At 38.8% G+C, this 21,709-nt stretch overlaps 2 protein-coding genes across 12 annotated transcripts in view; one reads left to right on the top strand and one right to left on the bottom strand.

Moving 5' to 3' along the window:
* Positions 1-6,418, top strand: part of TUT4 (terminal uridylyl transferase 4) — a 162,708-nt gene extending 156,290 nt beyond the window's left edge. For 7 of the 11 annotated variants that reach the window (XM_049879244.1, XM_049879250.1, XM_049879249.1 and 4 more), the window contains 3 exons: positions 96-543; positions 4,313-4,471; positions 6,072-6,407. In XM_049879244.1, the coding sequence (XP_049735201.1) occupies positions 96-543; positions 4,313-4,471; positions 6,072-6,160 (696 nt within the window). In that variant the 3' untranslated portion in view covers positions 6,161-6,407. Of the gene's footprint in view, positions 1-95; positions 544-4,312; positions 4,472-5,982 lie in introns of all 11 variants that reach the window. The other 4 variants (XM_049879253.1, XM_049879252.1, XM_049879251.1 and 1 more) reach the window with 2 other exon arrangements.
* Positions 6,419-6,593: 175 nt separating this feature from the next.
* Positions 6,594-21,709, bottom strand: part of PRPF38A (pre-mRNA processing factor 38A) — a 28,851-nt gene continuing 13,735 nt past the window's right edge. The window contains exons 5-10 of the mRNA XM_049879269.1: positions 18,109-18,219; positions 14,085-14,197; positions 13,442-13,468; positions 13,236-13,333; positions 12,762-12,810; positions 6,594-12,259 (exon numbers count right to left, since the gene is read on the bottom strand). Of these exons, the coding sequence (XP_049735226.1) occupies positions 12,217-12,259; positions 12,762-12,810; positions 13,236-13,333; positions 13,442-13,468; positions 14,085-14,197; positions 18,109-18,219 (441 nt within the window). The 3' untranslated portion in view covers positions 6,594-12,216. The remainder of the gene's footprint in view (positions 12,260-12,761; positions 12,811-13,235; positions 13,334-13,441; positions 13,469-14,084; positions 14,198-18,108; positions 18,220-21,709) is intronic.

Here is a 21,709-nt window from a genome sequence, read left to right as displayed (position 1 = left end):
GAAATAAATCCATAATTTTATATTTTGATAATCTGTGTTCTTTTATGAAATTTAAGATGTTTGTTAATTTGAAAATGTATCTTTTTTCTTTGCAGTCTGATTCACCATCTTATTCCCCTCAGCCTCAGCCATTTCCACAGAACTCTTCCCAATCAGCTGCTATTACTCAGCCTCCATCACAGCCAGGATCCCAACCGAAGCTTGGCCCACCTCAGCAGGGAGCCCAGCCCCCACATCAGGTCCAGATGTCTATGTATAACTTCCCCCAATCACCACCAGCTCAGTATTCTCCCATGCACAATATGGGGTTATTGCCAATGCATCCTCTCCAAATCCCTGCTCCATCCTGGCCCATCCATGGCCCAGTGATGCATTCTGCACCAGGCAGTGCCCCCAGCAGTATTGGCCTGAACGATCCCAGCATCATCTTTGCACAGCCTGCTGCCAGACCTGTGGCGATCCCTAGCTCCTCTCATGATGGACACTGGCCTCGTACTGTGGCTCCAAATTCCCTGGTGAACAACGGTGCAGTCAGGAATTCCGGTAACCCTTCCATCTCTTCTCTTTACCTGCCTGTCTTTTTTTCCTAATTATCTAAGCAATACATGTTTATTATAGAACATTTGAAAAATAAAAACAAAAAAATCGTCCATAATCTCAATTCTCAGTGATAACTACTAAGTAATATTTTGGTATATTACCATCCAGTCATTTTTTTGTATACTTGCATATTTTAAAAATAGTTGGTATACATATAAATCTAGTTTTATACCTAGCTTCTTAGTGATTTTATATTTTTACTTTTAAAATGCTTTATTATGGAAACTTAAAAAACATACCTAAAAGGAGAGAGTAAAATACGTTGGACCCCCATGTACTCATTACTTGGCTTTAACAGTTATCAATATTTGCTATTCTTTTACTTGTTGCCCCTCTTTCTCATTTTTTATAATTTTTGGTTTGAGTATTTAATCACATCCTAGTCATTGTATCAAATTTGCCTGTAAACTTCAGTTTATATCTTTTAAAAAGAAATCACAATACTATTACCATACCCAGTATCATCTAACACATAGTTTTTATTTAGTCTTCCCCATTTCTCTGAATAGTGTTCTTACTGATTTATTTGAATCAGGATTCAGACAGAGCACATGAATCACATGTGGTTGTTATATCTCATAAGTCTTTTTTAATTTATAAAAGTTCTCCAGTATTTTTTCCCCATGCCAAGTATTGAAGAAACTAGGTTAGTAGTCCTTTAGAATTTCCTGCCTTCTGGAGCTGGCTGATTATATCCTTGTGGTATCCTTTAACATGTACCTCTGTCCCTGTATTACCTATAAACTGGTAATTAGAGTTAAAAGGCTCAATTAGATTCAATTTCTTTTTTTTTTGCAAGAATACTCTTTGGTTGGTGCTGTGTACTTTCTGTTTCTCACTTCAGAAGGAACTTGATATCTGGTTTTTCCTTTTTTAGTGATTTTAAGATTGATCAGGGAATTCAGGTACTGGTAGCCCTTTCTATCCATCCATTATAAATTTCTTCATTAATTTTTACTTAGTGGTCAAAGCTACCATTGACAATTGTCTAGATCCATTATTTCATTATGGGTTTTTAAATGGTGATTTTCTATTTATATCTGGTGATCTTCCATAAAGAAGAGTTTTCCTTATTAGCTACTTAGTTACTGTCTTACTTTCCTAGTGCTGCTATAACAGAAATACCATAAGTAGGTGGCCTTAACAAACATTTTTTTGCTCAGTTTAGGAGGCTAGCCAAGCTGACACATAACATTAACTCTCACAGTTACCCTGAAATGTAGAATAAAAACTTTATCAATTTTCAAAAGAACAAGTTTAGTGATAATTTTAAACAAAAGTATACTGTTCCTTAGAACACCGATGTAAGCTGTCCCTCCGACCTCTTTTGGAACAACGCAGATAGTAAATTTTCTGAACTGAAGTGCTAGAATGAGGCAACTATTTAGATTTCTAAGATCAAAGGATATATGGCATTCATGGTTCTCTTAATGTGGTTTCTGCTTATCTCACTCAACAAATATTTATTGAATATATGGCATGACACGTACCATGATAGGCACTGAGTTTTATAACCATGAAGATAGATACGGTTTCTGTGTGCCTTTTGATATATTGGCTCAGTTTTTACAGTTTTAAATCTCCTCTTCCCCTGCCACTAGTTGATCTGTGTTTCAGCCATACTCAACTAATTAACATCCTGTAAATATACCATGCTGTCTCTTACCCCTAGCCTACTTGTTTATCTAAGTTGTTCCCTCTGCTTGGAATGTCCTCTGCATTAACTTCTGCTGCTCATTTTTACCTCTTTCTGTCTTGCCCCAAAGTTTGACCAACTCATTTCTCCACTTTTTAATTGAGATCACTTTCTTTAGGAAGCATTCCTTAATCCTTACTCATCTGTCCTCCAATTGTATTAGGTATCCTTTCTCTCCTTCGTGTCTCCTTAACATTCATATCATACCACTTGTGTTGAAATTGTTCGTCTGCGTAACTCAATAGAATGAACTCTAAAAAAAACACTCTAGAGGCTAAAAATTGTGCCTTGTCTGTCATCGTATCCCTAGTATATAAAAAAATACCTGACATATGGTAGATACTTTATTCATATTATACATTATTTCCATATTTTAGCACCTTCCAGATTCATTTGCTAACCACTCCCTCCCCCCATGAAGTATTTTGTTAGCATGCTGTGCTAAGGTTTTTTACAGCAGCATGTGAAAAAAAACTGGCATAGTGGCACTTAGGAAAATACATTGTGGTGGGGAGGGTGTGGTTGGCAAAATGTAAGAGACACATCTTGTTTGCGTAAAAATAGTGTATAATTATTCAATAAATATTTGTTGGATGGATGTACAACTCATAATATTATGGCTAAAATAATTATTTTAGTAATAGCCTAAAGCTGATAGTATAACTATTTTATTATGTTAAGAACGGAAAGACTGATGACAGTACATTAAAATGAGTATGGTGGTTGTGTTAGATTAAGAGATTCTGCAAGTTTTTCCTTGCATTTAAAGAATTGTCCTTTAAAGAGTTACAGTACTAAGATATTTGGCTGTGAAAAATGGGATATATCCTAAAAAATACCCTTTTATGTTAAAACTGCATTTCTGAATTGATCACTACCCCCGAGCTCTTTAGCTCAGCCCCTAATTGTAACTTGGCTTTATGAACTTGCAGCTAAAGGCAGCTGTTTTGTTTTCTGGTTACCTCCTGAGAAACTGAGGTTGTAGTGTGACTCGTATGGATTTGGATTTGTTTCTTTGCTCCCTACTCCTACCCATCGTCTTCCTCTGAATTTGAGTTCCTGCTAGATCATTTAGTGAGGAAAAGCAGCGTCTTTCAGATTATTCCCTAGCACATTGCAACCCTGCATGTAAGAAGCTACCAGAAACAATCCAGAAAATGCAGGGAACACTGCACTTTGAAAGATGTACTTAAAGGGAGAGACGGATTTGTGGGGTGATTAGCTATAGAAAGAATAGGACTCATACTCTTTGAGTTCCTACTTATATGCCAGAACTTATGTCAACCACTTTCTATCTGATTTAATCCTCATAATAATCTGAGGTTCAAAATTGTAGTTATCTTTGGAACTGGGATTTGAACTTAGACCTGTTTGGCTTCAAAGCCCAGGTTCTCAATCATTATATCACAGTGCCTGAAGCTCCAGGTCGAGATATAATTGATTCTGGGATAGTTAGAAATGTCTTTGGGATAAAATATAAGCTACTTAGCATGATGTACTAAGTTTCCTTGAAATGGGGATCCCACCTACCTGTCTGACTTTTTCTCTCACCACTTCCCTTTACTGCTATCTCTGTTAATACCAATTTTTTTTTTTTTGCAGCTCCTTGTTTCCAAGCTTTTGTACATGCCATTCCTTCTGTCAGAAATGCCCTGTCTTCTCAATTTTTCCTAATTTGTTCCTTGTTCTTCAAATTCAGCTTGGTCATCTCAGGAAAACCTCCTTTAACCTTTTTAAAGACTGGTTTAGCTCCTCTTTAGAGCACCTTCTGTGTATCTGTTACAGCAGTTATCACGTATTATTGTCTGTCTCCTTACTTGTATGTCTCTTTTATGAATATTTTGTGCACAATTACAGTGTGTTAGATTCTTCATAAAATTTTTTTGGTATCCTCTGCATTTAGCATAGGTCTTGGTCAGTGGTAGGTACTGAGTAAATCTTTGTGGAATGGAAGAACGTTTGAATGGACAAACTGATGTTTTAAAAATGTGTTTTTCCTTTCTCGTTGAAATGCAGAGCCAGGCTTTCCAGGACTAAATCCTCCAATTCCTTGGGAACATGCACCACGTCCCCATTTCCCCCTTGTCCCAGCTTCGTGGCCTTATGGTTTGCATCAAAACTTCATGCATCAGGGAAATGCCAGATTTCAGCCCAACAAACCTTTCTATACTCAAGGTACCGTTACTCACAAATTAGTTAACAGGTTGGGTGGGTTTTGTTTCGGGGCAGGGAGCTTCAGTGAAGGCCAGGACATGGGAATTAAAATTCATGCATTGACTGAGCATATATGGAGAGCATACTTTATGTCAGACTGTGCTAGATGTTTGTTGTTCAACGTGAATAAAATAATATCCCCACACATAATGCACATTTTATTAGGAGAGCCTGACATGTAAAATAGGCAAACGTAGAAGCTTAGGGTGATCAGTTACATTTGCCCTAGTAGGAGGGGGTCAGGAGGGCAGGATATGGATACGAGAAATTCATGGATTTTGGCATTTGAACTAGATATTGAAAAGGAACTTTTTTCTAGAGATTTTCTGAGGATTTAGAGGGGAGGGTGTTCTTAGTCGAGGGATTAATATATGCAAAGTCACTGAGTTTTGCCTGGCATAATGAAGAAGGAAAATAAAGCTAGAGCACGAGGTATATAAGAAAGAGGTATATAGGTGATGAGGCTAGAGAGGGTAGGCTGAGGCCATATTATAAGAGTTTGGGCTTCATTTAGTAAGCTAACCTGAAAATCATTGCCATCAAGTCAATTCTAGAACTGCCCCATAGGGTTTTCAAGGAGCGGCTGGTGGATTCCAACTGCCAACTGTTTGATTAGCACCCAAGCTCTTAAACTTAATGTACCACCAGGGCTCCATTTAGTAAGTAGTGGGGATCTAATAAGTTTTTGAATCAAATATACATGATTAGATTTGTTTAGTAAAGCTAGGACTTGAATAACATTAGAATTCATTATATTCTTCTTGTGCTGATGTACCAATAACGGCTTTGACCTAGGTAATGAATATTACAAACTAAAGAGAATTCCAAGGAACTTGTAGCATCTTATCTAGCCTACTTGCCTCAAAGGTACTTCAGTGCTAATAGGGACTGTGTCTGGCTGGGAGATCAGTCAACTTAGAGGTTAAAAAAACTAGAGTCAGGGTAACTACAATTAAACTAGGAGTTCAAGAAATTAAAGCTACTCAGGAAATGTTGGCTGAATGAAATGATAACTTTAAAGGGAGATTGTTCAGGCCCCTGGTATATAAGTTTTAGGCTTGATACATTTAAGCCTCCCTGAACTATCCATGTACTGCTGGGGCAGCTCTGTATTATAAAGAGCGGTAGAACCTTAACTATGGTTGGTTTCTTCTGAGGAAAGAACTAGGGTTGAGGGAAGTGATTAATGGTCATATAAGCCTTTTTCAGAGGAGAGAGTCTAAAGGTTTTCCCTGGTGGGTTTCTTTCTCTTAATTCCTCCCCTCCATCTCTCTTTTGCCTCTTCTCTCCTTTCTTTCAGTACCCATATCTCCCAGCTCTCCCTGTTCCCCACGAAAATGTTTTGATGTGCTTCATCCCCTCTTACTCTGTAAATAGAGAAAAAAAGAGAGCTAGCTACAAGTTAATTCTAAGGGGTTGTCAGATAAATAGGCACAAGCCTTTCAGTTTCCTGTCTGTGTTGTATCCAACAGACAGATGTGCCAACCGTCGGTGTAGAGAGCGTTGTCCCCACCCACCAAGAGGAAACGTGTCGGAGTAATGCGAGTCCATTTTCTTTCAGCTGGTCTACCGATGCACAGCAACCAGCCAATCCTGCTGTCTCAAGGGTATCCGTACCTCAGTGTCAGTTACATTCAGCAGAAAAAGTGACATTTAATGGAAAGCAAAACAAATCAGGTCCTGATTCAAAATTTTAACACATTTAGATAGATTATTTAAATTCTAAGACTGTTTTTAAAGACTGTATTATTTGTATATAAATATGAACTATAGTTTTTACCAGTATCACCAAATTGAGTGATACAAATTTCATCTATTTTATTACCCTATTTTTAAGGGAATTTTATGTTTTGTTTAACCTTGATGAATTGTATAAAGAGAGAATTTTAAAAAGTACATTCTTTATTTTCTATTAGCTGTATTCATACTTCGGTTGCTTCAGACTTTATATATATTGTTCTTAAGAATTAGGAAAGAATTTCATGTGTTTTAAATTTGTCACTTCTATTCTTTACAGAACCTTGTAGTGCCAAAAAACTTTTTAAAAGGTAAAAAAAAATAAAAATAATAAAAGTACAACACAAATCCAGATTTTCTTCTTCTTTTACATACTTGTATACCGAAAATATTCACACTTGAAAGTTGCTTGTCTGTATTTGAAGTAACTCTATTTTAAGGTAATATATTTTTTTGAAAATAATTTGGTTAGTTCATCTGGTTGTTTAGGTGACAGAAATATAACAATTCAGAGATTAGTTTCCTTCTCAGCGGATATAAGTATTCTAAATCACACTTAGAGGCTCAAGGACCTTTTCATGACCTTTATTTTACTGGACTCTAACAAATATATGAGGTAGACAGGAGCAGATAACTTTTCTCCATTTTATCATTGCGAAAACTAAGGAGCAAAACAGTGGAGTGACTTCCAAAGGTAGCACACTTACAGGTGGAAATAGATTTGAAACAAAGGTCTTTTGAAGTAGCGTTTTTAAACATTGAGACTAATGCTAATAGAGTGGAAGGAAGAGAATGTTGTTCGGTGCCGTCAAGTTGGTTCCGACTCATAGTGACCCTGTGTACAACAGAACAAAACACCGCCTGGTTCTATGCTATCCTCACAATCAATTGCTGTTTGAGCCCATTGTTGCAGCCAGTGTGCCAGTCCATCTCGTTGAGGGTCTTTCTCTTTTTCACTGACCCTCTACCAAGCATGATGTCCTTCTCCAGGGACTGGTCCCTCCTGATAACATGTCCAAAGTACATGAGATAAATTCTTGCCATCCTCGCTTGTAATGAGCATTCTGGCAGTACTTCCTCCAAGACACATTTGTTCATTCTTCCATATACTTACTTATTAAGGACCTAATATGTGCCATTTGACTGTGTGGATCATAACAAATTATGGATAACATTGCAAAGGATGGGAATTCCAGAACACTTAATTGTGCTCATGGGGAACCTGTACATAGGTCAAGAGGCAATCGTTCCAACAGAACAAGGGGATACTGCATGGTTTAAAATCAGGGAAGTGTGCGTCAGGGTTGTATCCTTTCAACATACTTATTCAATCTGTATGCTGAGCAAATAATCCGAGAAGCTAAGCTATATGAACAACACTGCATCAGGATTAGAGGACGACACATTAACACCCTGTAATATGCATGACCATACCTTGCTTGCTGAAAGTGAAGAGGACTTGAAGCACTTACTGATGAAGATCAAAGACTGCAGCCTTCAGTACGGATTACACCTCAACATAAAGAAGAGAAAAATCTTCACAGCAGGACCAATAAGCCACATGTTGATAAACGGAGAAAAGATTGCAGTTGTCAAGGATTTCATTTTACTTGGATCCACAATTAACGCCCACGGAAGCAGCAGGCAGAAAATCAGACAACACGTTGCATTGGCCAAATCTGTGGCAAAAGATCTCTTTAAAGCGTTAAAAAACAAAGATGTCACTTTGAGGACTAAAGTGCTCCTGACCCAAGCCATGATATTTTCAGTTGCCTCATATGTATGGGAAAGCTGGACAGTGAATAAGGAAGACTGAAGAATTGATGCCTTTGAATTAGGGTGTTGGTGAAGAATACTGAATGTACCACGGACTGCCAGAAGAACAAACAAATCTGTCTTGGAAGAAATACAGCCAGAATGCTCCTTAGAAGGGAGGATGGCAAGACTTCCTCTTACATACACTATGGACATGTTGTCAGGAGAGATCAGTCCCTGGAGAAGGATGTCATACTTTGTAGAAAGGGTCAGCAGAAAAAGGGAAGACCCTTAATGAGATGGATGGACACAGTGGTTTCAACAGTGGGTTCAAGCATAACGATTGTGAGAATGGCACAGGACAGGCGGTGTTCTGTTGCACACAGGGTCGCTATGAGTTGGAACCAAGTGGATGGCACCTAACAACATGATGTGTCAGACTGTATACCCATTCCGAATCATGTACTACCACCTGGAAAACAAATCTGGTAGGATGCCAACTGGTTACCAATACTGCTTGTATAATCAGTAACTACAGAATTGTTGGAATTTAGACTTCTGTTGTTGTTGGCAGATAACACTTAGGTTATTTTGTCTAATCTGTTAAACAGAGTTGCCAGGAATTTTAGGCTAAATTATACTACAGATGTATTTGGAAATGTACAGAATAAGAAAATGTATTTGAAGGATAGTGATTGTATTTTCTTTGTCCTGCTTCCTGGGATATGTGTTGCTTAGAGTACCTGGGATTCTGCCGTGTTTTCTAACAGAGACAAAGCTTTAAGTCTATTGTGGGAAATTGAGGGTTTTCATTGCCTGAGCCTGAAAAGGCATTTATTAAATGCTACAACTAGGTATATTTACTGTTAGCTTTTATATTAAAGCATTATAACTTCAGCATCCCTTAGGATGCTACTACATTTAAAGTCAGCTTATTTGCTTTCTTAATGAGATACCTGGCCCAGCTTATGCTTTTGTTAAAATATGACTTGGAGCATTCAAGATTTTAAATTTCATGTTTATCATCTCCTTCCAGCTCTTGGAGAAGTAGCAGGTTTGCTATAAAATGTGAGGCCATCTTATTTCCCCATCACACAGACGATTTCTCTGCTTGGGTGCTCACCTAATTTATCCTTTAAATTCAGGATAATTTTTTATAAGATTACTTTGCATATGCTGGGTTTTCTTTCAGGTATTTTCTACATTATTTCTCTAGCTTTTATCACTTTATTCTTTTCCATTTCTTATTTCTTCCTGCCCATCTTCTCTGTGCCTTTGTATTTTGTAGCTTCTGATAAGGCTTTCATTTCTGCAATTTTAAAAATCTTCAAGTTGCACCAGTTTATTTTGTCTTATCTTTTAATCTCTTCTTTAAATCCATGTACTTGAAATTTTTTAACAGCTTATGCTGTCTGCTGTATCTTTTTCTGAGCCTGTACAGAATTTACTTCATATTCCTTTAACTTCTGGGGCCCTGGTGGTGCAGTGGTTAAGAGCTCAGGCTGCTAACCAAAAGGTTGGCAGTTTGAATCCACCAGCCACTCCTTGGAAACCCTGTCAGGCAGTTCTACTCCGTTGTCCTGTAGGGTCGCTATGAGTCAGAATCGACTGGACGGCAATGGGTTTGGTTTGTTTTTTGGGTGGGGGGGGAGGAAGTGGCATTTTATGATCATTCTTTTCTGATTAATGCTTAATTTTAATGAGGTCTAGCTACTGAAGAATAATGGGAAGGGGCTAAGGAAATTATTAATTTGGGTTGTTGTATTGATGCCTTCTCACCAAATCCATTATTCCCTCTGCTTCTGGAACACATTTCCCAGCATCATGCCTCATGGCAAACCTCTTTAAAAAGCGGTGTTTTTCAGACAGTGGGAAATGAAATCAATTTAGTGGTTTGCACCTAATATTAAAAAAACTGAAATTGAATAGGAAATGTCAAGAACGTACTTTGCATAAGGGATAAGAATTACTTCATGAAATTTCAGCACATAATATGCAAAATGTAACTATAATTTATCAAAATGGTTTCTAGAGAGATGTTCAACATGTCCCACCAACTTTGTTCTAATTAGAGAATATGGATGATCTGCTTCCTGCTACAGGTTGGCTATGGTGCCTCAGTTTTGGTCCAGATTTAACCATATGTCTAAAGTGTGCTTTCAGGTTTGTTTTAGGGAGGTTTATTTCTCTATTAAAAATTTTTTGGTGACTTTTTAAATTTTTTATGAAGGTACTGAATGATGACATGTAGTAAATTTGGTTGGACCATGGATCATTCCTCCAGAAGGAATTTCTTTCCACCCAAATCACTTTGGTAAATAACTGCTAGTACTCTATTAGACTTAAATAGATATGCTTTTATCTAATTTTTAAAGGTAGTCCCCTATATATAGCTACATTACAAACATGTAATAGCTCTTATGGACAACCTTTGCCAACTCAGGTAGTATCATGAGGGAATCACAGAAGAATATGAGAGCTCTAATGTGACCCAAAAATTCTGTAATACTGCTGTGAAGGATTTGTGTCTACTAAGTTTCTTCAGCTCAGTAGCAAATAATAGAATGTTTACTCTGTGATCTGATGACTTCCCAAGAAACAATCCGGTGAGGCAGCTGGTCTTAACGTTTCCTGCTGGGACTAGTGTTGAAAGAATAACTTTTTCCTTTTCGAAGGAGATGATAAGTATAAATAGAAGTAACTGATATAGTAAAAATTATACCCTCTTTTGATTATTGATGCTCATGGATACTTCTCAGTGCTTACTTTGCTTAGACCCTTGGCTTGTCTGACCTACTCTCCTACCTTGCTGAATGGTTCATTTCACTTTTCGATTGGTGGCTGCTTTTCCTCCTTAAACCAGTGTTGGTGCTGCCCACAGTTTTGCTGTTCACGCACACTCCCTGGACAATCTCATCGAATTACACACCTTCCACAATTACCTAAAATTTGTCAATTCCATCTTAGATCACTATGCTGAACTCCAGTATGTATTTCCAGCTGTCTGGACTTTATCTAGATATGCCATACTAAAAACTAGCCACCTTTGAGTTGATTCTCACAGCAACCCATGTGTGTCAAGAGTAGAACTGTATTCCAAAGGGTTTTTAATGGCTTTTTTCAGAAACAGATCACCAGTTATTTCTCCTGAGACGCCCCTGGGTAGACTCAAAACTGCCAACCTTTCCCTTAGCAGCCAAGCACATTAATCGTTTGTACCACCCAGGGACTCCAGATTTACCATTGATGTCTCAAATTAAACTTACTAAACCAAATGTATCATTTTCACCACCACCTTTCTTGATTCTGTGTCCCTTCTAAACTTAGTCTCTTCCTGATGTATTTTCTGAAGTTGTGAATCACACCACTGTCCATCTATTTAAGTCAAAACTATGTTAGCATTACACCCTTCCCTCTCTATCAAACCTTTTTCAGTTCTGTTGCCCTAGTATTACTGATTAGGCTTGGATGAAGTCAACACTTGTAGGATAAAAGGTGAGCTCCTTAACCTGGAATTCAAGGCTCGTAGGGAAGAACAATACTGTGCTATATAAAGGATGTTTAGTGTTACTGTTGTGCTGTTCAGTGAAACTGGACTAAGTGATTCAGAAGGAGCCTTACGTTTGATTGCATTTTGCTCCTGCAAAGCTGTTGCTAAATAGTCAGTTTACATGGTCATTACCACTTGCTGCTGTGAGTTAGTTAGGAGTTAATATGTTTTACTGATTTGATCTTTGAATAACAGCAGCAGCACAAATCCCAGGAGTCTCAAAGCAGTTCCATCACAAAGCAAACTAAAGAATAAACTACAGAAAAATGGGAAATAGGTGTGTCAGGTTTAATAACAAAAAAAGGGTCGCCAGATTGCCACATCCTTTCCCTGTCATCCATATACCCCCCCCCAATATTATTCCTATCTTCATAAATTTATCTGGCTACAGTTAAGGCTGGGTGTACATAATAGGTCAGAAGCAGCCCTCAGGAAGCATTATCTCCCAAACATGTGAGTTAGGATTCAAAAAGGACTCTCTCCACAACATCAGCACCTCCTTCCTTTTTTTTTTTTTTTTAAAAAAAAAAAAAAGGGTGGAAAATCTGGGTAAGAAAAAATTAAAAATATTCTCATAGCTGCCTAGGGAACAAATCTTAATCCTTCCACATAGATACTCTCCTAGCCACAGGAGGCCATCTGGACTAAAATCAAACTGAGTCCATTATTCATTCCCTCTCCGGCTCTTCTTGTGGCTTTTCTTAGACCTGAAATGGTAACACATAGAAATCATTTGATTAAGCAGCTGTTCAAGGAGCTGGGCAAAGACTACAAGACATGATGAGGATGACACTGAATATTCAATAAATACACCCGGTGTTCTTTATGTCTCAGAGCAACCCTGTGCGTCAGGGCATTGCTATCTAAAATTTACCACTGAGGAAATGGCCTCTGAGAGGTTAAAAGTGTACCTAACAGTGTATGGTATATAGAGGTTTCTAAGGAAAGCCTATTGAAAGAAAGTGACTTTCCAAGTTGGGACTTAGACCCTTTGTTCTCTTCTGAAAACAAAGCTCATGCCCTTTCCACCATCCAAAGTTGCAGTCTCATAAGAAAAAAAATTCTCAGGGCTGTAAGACAGTTTTGTCCTGAAATGAAGAAGAATCCCCTTTTAAAACAAAATTTGTATGTTCAACTTGATTGTGATTGGCATTTTAATTTCTAAATTAAGAGTGAAGTTCTTAACATGAAACAGAGGCCATTACATACCTTTCAGGGGACTTTGAGTGGCTCCTGTGTCTGTGACTACGGTGATGACCTGGGGAAGAAAAGTCCATTGGATGAGTGAGATTCTACTCTTGCCCTCATCCACTATCATTCTCACCTACCCCACACTCCCTTCCACTGACTTAGTATTTTCCTGGCCTGCTCTGGGTATACCTCTTGTAAGTGAACTGACGATGAGGGAAGTAGTAATGAAACCACTTCATATGCGTGAAGGGCTTTATGGGTATCATGTTGGGTTTTACCATTACTCTGTGGGATTTATTCCTATAATTTCAGATGAAGAAACTGAAGCCCAACATCGTATCAGCAAAGCTAGTAAGGTTCCAAATTCCTAGTTCGGTTCCTTTTCTGCTAGGCAATAATATAGTCAGGCCACACTCACACTGTAGGAAGCTACCGGCTCTTCTTAGGTTTCTTTGTTAAGACAACCAACGGCAAAAGGCCCAAATGCTATACCTGGGGACTTAGAGCGGGATCTGTGCCGTCGATCTCGGGACCTACTGCGGTGACGTCTCGGGCTCTTGCTCCTATGCCTTTCTCGGCGAGGGGAGGGGCTGTGGAAAAGACTGGTCAGACCCCCTGATAATGTGCAATATATACACTACAACAGACAACACACAGCCCCAACCCCTATCTTTCATCACAAATGACTGAAAGCCTACCTCCTCCTTTTGGGAGACCGACTCCGCCTATAGGAAAGAAACAACAGGAGAGAGAGAGAGCTTAGTGGATGCACTGGATGTTATAGATTACAAAATGTCCCCAATTCTTCCTTATCTCTGTGTCCATGTCCTTTGCAAGAGAACTTTGTAGCACCCTCCCGCGCTAACTCTGGGATTGGCCATTTGACTTGGTTTCGTCAATGGGATATCTGCAACTGTGATGCAAGTAGATGATGGAAAAACACTAGCATGACTGGGCTTGTTTGCTCTCAAACTCTGCCAGTGCCATGAGAACATACCTATAGGATGAGGAGATGTATGGGCAAGAGATGAGTTGCCCCAGACATCCCAGCGAAGGCCATCCTGTATCAGCCAACAGCTGATCGCAAGGCATGTGACTGAACCTAGCTTTACTCAAAAACTGCCCAGCCAAGCTCAGCTGACCATAGACTTATAAGCTAATAAATGGTTATTTTTGTCTGCATTGAGGTTTTGTGGGTCACTGTTCTGTGATGGTAGATAACTAACCCACTGGGCAAAGAAACACTTTCCATAGGCAGGGCATCTTTCCTTCCCTGAAGGCTAAACTTCTGGGCTACAGTGTGCAAACTCTCCCTGAAGAGGACAATGACTAGGGCCTGACCGTCTAGGAGACCTGCTCCTACTCCTCCTGTAGCGCAGTGTGGGAGAGCGACGTGGCTTGTCTAAGTCTCTGTAGCTTCTCCGGCGGTGATCAGGTGATGGCACTCTCTCCAACTGGAAATGAGAGGGAAAGGTCAGAGATGGGACACAGGCTTGAGAGAGCCATGTAGGAACACCACTTACACCCATATTCTGTCCCAAAGTCCCCCTCTAAATGACTTTACAACATAGTAATTTAACTACATATGAAAGGATAACTCTAAGGATAGAACTACCCCCAAAAAAAGAAAAAAAAAACTTTCCAATCTAACTGTTCTAGCATTGGTATAGTTATTCTGGAACTGTGTGTGAGTAATGTGGGAGTTATACATGTTATTATGCTCATTTACTTACAGAATTGGATTTCCAACCTGATTATGTGCATCTCCTTAAGTTCCAAAGAACTTAAGAGATGGATGCCAGACTAATAAATATAAACTCACAGTTTTATTTTACCTTAAAAAAACTTTTCCCCCTAGCTCTGCCAGCTGAAAAGGCCTAGAAACACTGACCAACCCCAGTAGCAATGAATGTGGGTACATCTGCAGAACAAAATATTTAACTTTAGTAAAATGGTAAAAGAAATCTAATGTAGGACCTGGCTGACCGAATCTTACAGGGATCCTCTCAGTGTAGAACTAAGTCAGGTGGTAGGACATGTGGTGGTCTCACAAGAATTAGGGGAGATCTTCAGGTATCCACCCACTTCAAGAACAAACCAAACCAACAACAACAACAAAAAAGACAGAACAGTGAGTGAGTGCCTGTGCAATGAGAAGCTGGGGCAGAGCAGCAAGAATCCAAGAAGAGCTGGGTTTGAACAGAAGTGCCAAGATCTGCAATGCTTTAGGAAAGGAGAGCCTTGTACAAACCTCAAGGCATAGAAGAGAAGCCTAGGGCTCATGTGCTGAACCAAAATTCTCAAAAAAAGCTGAAGAGGTCCCAGTTAGTAGTATCTCTAGGTACTAGCAGAAACAAATAAATCCTTTTTGGAGGAAAACTGCATGAGTCTTCAACTTAGGGCCACAGAAATCTACCAAATTTAAGCAATAAGCTTAAAATAGAAATCATCAAACACATGAGTAGGCAAAACACCATGATTGAGAGTCAGCAGTAGCAAGAAGCAACAGATTTAGATACCTTCAGGATGGACACTGAACTGTAAGAAAATATATTTGTGAAATGTTTAAAGGAATAAAGGACACAATCAAAAAATGACCAACCAATAAGAGACCTTTAGGAAACAACAGATTAAAAAAAAAAAAAGGGAACATCTAAGAGAGAAACACACAATTGGTGACAAACAACTCAAAATAGATGGATGAAAAAGCAGATGAGACAAAGTGCAAGTGACTTAGAAGACATATATGAAGAAATTACTGGCAATGCAGGACAAAGTGACAAGACAGAAAGCACAAAAGAAATAGAAATATGGTGGATAGAATGATCCAGTAAAAAAAAAAGAAAAAACAGCTGCCATTCAGTCAAGTCCAACTCATGGTGACTCTCTGTGTGTCAAGGCAGAACTGTGTTCCATAGGGTTTCTGATGGCTGATTTTTCCAAAAGAGATTGCCAGGCCTTTCTTTTGAGGTACGTCTAGGAGGACTTGAACGTCCAAGCTTTCAATTAACAGCAGCGCGTGTTAATTGTTTGCACCACCCAGGGACTCTGCATAGACTGATAGAACCTTATATACAATCTAAATGGAATCCCTTTAAGAGAGAATAGAGCAATTATAGACAAGGCAATGGCTCTCAATTGTCCAGAGCTAAGGGAAAACATTCAAGATGCAAAATGTATACCAAAACCCAGGCCTAGAGACATTATAGTAGAATTGAAAAACACCCCCCCCCACAGAAAAATCATAGACCACTTACAAAGAAATAGAATGACAGCAGACTTCTTACAGTGACTGTGGGTGGCAGAAGACTAGTTTTTTTAAGTGCTGTGAGAAAGTACGTCTATAATTGTATACTCAAAAAAAAAAAAATGCATTTCAAAAATAAGAATGAAATAGTCATTTATCGATGAATAGAATTTACTAAGGACTTCCAGAAGAAAGAAGATAACAGAAGTATGGGCTGATATTCTGAAGAATTTCTTAATTAAGACACATAAAAATACTAACTTTAAAAGGAACATTGGTAAGTTTGAGTACAATAAAATTAACTTTTTTGTTCATCAAAAGTACTTCCAAAGAGTTAGGCATAGGTATCTGCAACACATCACAAACACAGAGAACTCAGTTGAAAAATGAGCAAAATATATGAGCAGATAGTTCACAGAACAGTAAATAGTTATGGCAAATAACATAAAAAGATGTTCAGCTTCATTAGTGATCAGAATGCAAAAGAAAACTAATAGTTCACAGCCAATGAACTCATAAAGATTGACAAAACAAGTGTGGAGAAGGTTTGGAGCAACAGGAACTCTTATTTGCTGCCAGTGGAAACGTAAATCGATACACTCACACTGGGAAACAATCTGACAACATCTCAAGACCTCAAAATTATGTATGTCTACAACTCAACAATCCCAATCACGGGTGTATATAGCTAAGAGAAACTCTTACACGTGTGTACCAAGAGCCAAGAATGTTTTTAATAAAAAGTAGAAGACACAATACCCTTTGATAGAAAAGAATATATTTACACAATTTATTACAAAGTTGTGAAAATGACTGAACTACAGTTTTACCTACAACATAATTGAATACTGGAAACGTACTGGGTGAAAAAAGCAAATCCTAGTCCTAGAAGACTACGCTATGGTGTGATGCCACTTTTATAAAGCTCAAAAACAAAACTTAACATTTTGACAGAGATACATGTGCAGAGACCCTACACTGCATAACTCCAGAGGGCCCATCCACAGAGATTAGGATGTGAATGGTACGGCCTGATGCGGTGCACTACCTACAGGGCCTCAGGTGCCAGCTCTGCATATGTGACTAAATTACCTCAGAAAAATGACCTCTGAGACAGAGGCAGGAGCAAGAGATAGGGAAGGAACACATAGGTAGATGCAAATTACTGTTAATACTCTAATTCTTGAGTTGCTGGTAGATCCAGAGGTTTTCATTACATTATACTTAATACCTCACATTTTAACTTACAGTCTTTTGACTGTATCAAGTGATATATTTAAAAAGATAATACACTGAAAGAAAAAACTAAATGTATCTAAAGATAGAATACTAGTATTTTTCCATAGAAAAGTGATACACGGCATTAAACAAAAACAGAGAAGTAAAAAGGAAGATTATTTATAGTCCTAATTATCCAAATATATTCAAGGCTAACATTTCTTGTATTTCCTTCTAGGTTTTTATGCATATATTTTTTACTATAATTTTAATCACAAATGTTTTAGTTCCTGCTTTTTTAACTTCAGCCTTTTCCACATTATCATATTACTTTTCCTAACAGTTTTAATGGCTGCCTAATAGTTTGTTGAGTTGATAGAATGATTTACCTGTTCTTTAACAGCTGGGCATCTGGATTGTTTTCAGTTTTTCAGCATTGGAACAAATATTGAAAGGACATGACCATGCAGCAGGCATTTTATTTTTCTAAAGGCTTATTATTCTTTAGAGTATGCAGTTATGAAAAGTGTTTTTTCCCCTCAAGTATTTATTTTAATAGCTACTGTATAGCAAACAATTATAACGTGCCAATACTCTGCTAAGGGCTGTGTGTATATCATCTCATTTAGTACAACGTCCTAAGAGAAAAGGTATCATTATTACTACTTTACGGCAGAGAAAACTGAGATTAAGTAATTTGCAAAAGATTATACCGCCATAAAATGGTAGAGCTATGAATCCAGATCTATTTGACTCTCAAACTCATAGTCTTAATGACTAAATATTGTTATTTTGATTAAAGAAAGTTAAAAATTAAAGTCTGAAAACCCAAACAAAAAAGTACCATTCCCAGCCCCTACAATACTCCCCTGTCAACCCTTAAGCTCCCCGAGGCCTGACCTTCTCATCTTCCTCTTCCTCCTCTTCACTGGACTCCACGTCATCCATGTCTTCTTCTAGGGCACTAACTCGAGGCTCCAATTGCTCAGCTTCCTCTAGCACATAGCGTTTCTACAGAGAATGCAGTTAGAGTTAGGGGTTTTTGCCATTTCCTCTAAGTCCTAAAGCCCCAACATTAGTCTTCTGGGACTGATGGAAAACTGTAGTGCAACAGCTGGGGCAAATCCTAAGGATTTTAACATACCTGGCATCTATACACTCTTTCAATTAAACTTCCCTGTGAACAGATAATACAAAGCTAAAGGGCAAATCTTCATTTTCTACTGGCTCTATTCCCTGTGATCTTATACTTTAAGGCCATGGGAATATCAATCAGTACAGGTGCAGCCTAGAACCAAAATTCTGAGCTTTATACACACAGGAAATTGAAGGGCCAATAAGTTCATGGCTGAGACTGTTTTGGCTGGTAGCTCCTCCATAAGAGGCCCAGGCCAGAATCTACTCTAAGAGATCCATTGGGGTTCAGCCCAGTTTGGAGGTTCAAGAATCCTTGGGTCCTACTACAGAGCAGTGCCAACCCTCCACTAGACTTAGGATCCAGAAGCTGTCAGAATTCATGTATTTCAGACTGGCACAGGAAGTAAACAATTCAACTCATCTCCTGTTTCCATTTTCTTCTTGGATGTGGCTTAGCAGTACTTATTAACTGAAGACCTGAGAAGCAAAAGTGAGTTCAAAACTGGAAAAGCAGACTGGCTGGGTCAGAAGATCCCTTACCATTTTCCTTTGCCAAAGACATAATGCTGGATGATGTAGATGGAAAGCCCTATATCATTTGTATACTACTAAGCTCTCTCTCACCCCTCATCAAAATCCTATGATGGATGGGAAAAATGAGACAGAGAGGCCCCTTAGTGAAGTCAGCTGGCAAAGGAAAAGGGCTCTCCAGGATCACCAGTTTGGGATTTGGAACTGAATCAAACAGGGCATCAGAGTCCCTCATGCCCACCGGACTCAGAAGAGACTGATGTCAATGTGTTTAATGAATGAAATTATTCCAGAGTACATCAGAAGCTAAACTGCTGACCTGAAAGTTGCTTAGTAAGAACAGAATCAAAACAAAAGGTAGTCTTACGGGTCACTTCACCCAGAACACATAGAGGTGGACACCACAGCACACCTCTCAGTGATCTAAAAACATTAGTCACAGTCAGATTTCAATTTCTCTCACTTTGGCAAAAAACAAACAAAAAAAACCAAACCCGTTGCTGTCCAGTCAATTACAAATTATGGCAATACCATCTGTTACAGCATAGAACTGCTCCATAGGGTTTTCTTGGCTGCAATCTTTATAGAAACAAATTAGCAGGCCTTTCTTCCCTGGAGGCACTGAGTGGGTTCGAACCACCAACCCCTAGGTTAGTAGTCAAGGGCTTAATAAAGAGTAGCAAAAAAAAATTTTTTTGTGCTCTTTCCTTCTAGAATCCACACGGACCACCCCACTTGCATTAACAGGCTTGCTTAGAGTTGACTGGGCTTTAGAATTCAGCTACAGTCTGAATGCACATGGAAGTTTTCCATTTCTTACGGTATTTCTAAAGGTTATAAAAAATTAGCTAAAGATAATAATAAAATAGCTAATGTAACCCACAATGAGCTAGTGTAAGAACTCCTCTTCATTATATACACTATGGTGTTGCTGTTGTTAGGTGCCATCGAGTCAGTTCTGACTTACAGTGACCCGATGCACAACAGAACAAAACACTGCCCGGCCCTGTGCCATCCTTACAATCGTTAACACTTGAGCTCACTGTTGCAGCTACTGTGTCAATCCACCTTGTTGAGGGTCTTCCTCTTTTCCACTGACCCTACTTTGCCAAGTATGATGTCCTTCTCCAGGGACTCATCCATCCTGACAACATGTCCAAAGTGTGTAAGACGCAATCTTGCCATCCTTGCTTCTAAGGAGCATTCTGTGTACTTGTTCTAAGACAGATTTGTTTGTTCTTTTGGCAGTCCATGGCATATTCAATATTCTTTACCAACACCACAATTCAAAAGCATCAATTCTTCTTCGGTCTTCCTTATTCGTTGTCCACCTTTCACACGCATATGATGTGACTAAAAATACCATGCGGTCAAGCGCACCTTAGTCTTCAAGGTGACATCTTTGCTTTTCAACACTTTAAAGAGATCCTTTGCAACAGATCTGCCTAAAGCAATGTGTCGTCTGATTTCTTGACTACTGCTTCCATGGCTGTTGATTGTGGATCCAAGTAAAATGAAATCCTTGACAACTTCAATCTTTTCTCCGTTTATCATGATGTTGCTCGTTGGTCCGGTTGTGAGGATTTTTGTTTTCTTTATGTTGAGGTGCAATCCATACTGAAGGCTGTGGTCTTTGATCTTCATCAGTTAAGTGCTTCAAGTCCTCTTCACTTTCAGCAAGCAAGGTTGTGTCATCTGCATAATGCAGATTGTTAATGAGTCTTCCTCCAATCCTGATGCCCCGTTCTTCTTCATATAGTCCAGCTTCTTGGTTTATGTGCTCACCATACAGATTGAATATGTATGGTGAAAGGATACAACCCTGATGCACACCTTTCCTAACTTTAAACCACTCAGTATCCCCTTGTTCTTTCCAAACAACTGCCTCTTGACCTATGTAAAGGTTCCTCATGAGCACGATTATGTGTTCTGGAATTCCCATTCGTTGCAATGTTATCCATAATTTGTTATGATCCACACAGTCGAATGCCTTTGCATAGTCAATAAAACAGGTAAACATCCTTCTGGTATTCTCTGCTTTCAGCCAGGATCCATCTGACATCAGCAATGATATCCCTGGTTCCACGTCCTCTTCTGAAACCAGCCTGAATTTCTGGCAGTTCCCTGTCGATATACTGCTGCAGCGCTTTTTGAATGATCTTCAGCAAAATTTTGCTTGCGTGTGATATTAATGATATTGTTCTATAATTTCCACATTTGGTTGGATCACCTTTCTTGGGAATAGGCATAAATATGGATCTCTTCCAGTCAGTTGGCCAGGAAGCTGTCTTCGATATCTCTCAGCACAGACGAGCAAGCACCTCCAGCGCTGCATCTGTTTGTTGAAACATCTAAATTGATATTCTGTCAATTCCTGGAGCCTTGTTTTTCGCCAATGCCTTCAGTGCAGCTTGGACCTCTTCCTTCAGTACCACCAGTTCCTGATTGTATGCCACCTCTTGAAATGGTGGAACACCGACTAATTCTTTTTGGTATAATGACTCTGTGTATTCCTTCCATCTTCTTTTGATGCTTCCTGCGTCATTTAATATTTTCCCCATAGAATCCTTCACTATTGCAACTTGAAGCTTGAATTTTTTCTTCAATTCCTTCAGCTTGAGAAACGCTGAGTGTTCTTCCCTTTTGGTTTTCTATCTCCAGCTCTTTGCACATGTCATTATAATTACTTTGTCTTCTGGAGTCGTCCTTTGAAATCTTCAGTTCTTTTCTTTCATCATTTCTTCCTTTTGCTTTAGCAGCTCTATGTTTGTGAGCAAGTTTCAGAGTCTCCTCTGACATCCATCTTGGTCTTTTCTCTCTTTCCTGTCTTTTC

This window comes from Elephas maximus, chromosome 3 (assembly GCF_024166365.1).
Source record: "Elephas maximus indicus isolate mEleMax1 chromosome 3, mEleMax1 primary haplotype, whole genome shotgun sequence".
In the NCBI taxonomy this organism is placed as follows: Eukaryota; Metazoa; Chordata; class Mammalia; order Proboscidea; family Elephantidae; genus Elephas; species Elephas maximus.
The sequence above is the reverse complement of the archived record's forward strand: the minus strand, read 5'-3'. Positions and strand labels throughout refer to the sequence as shown.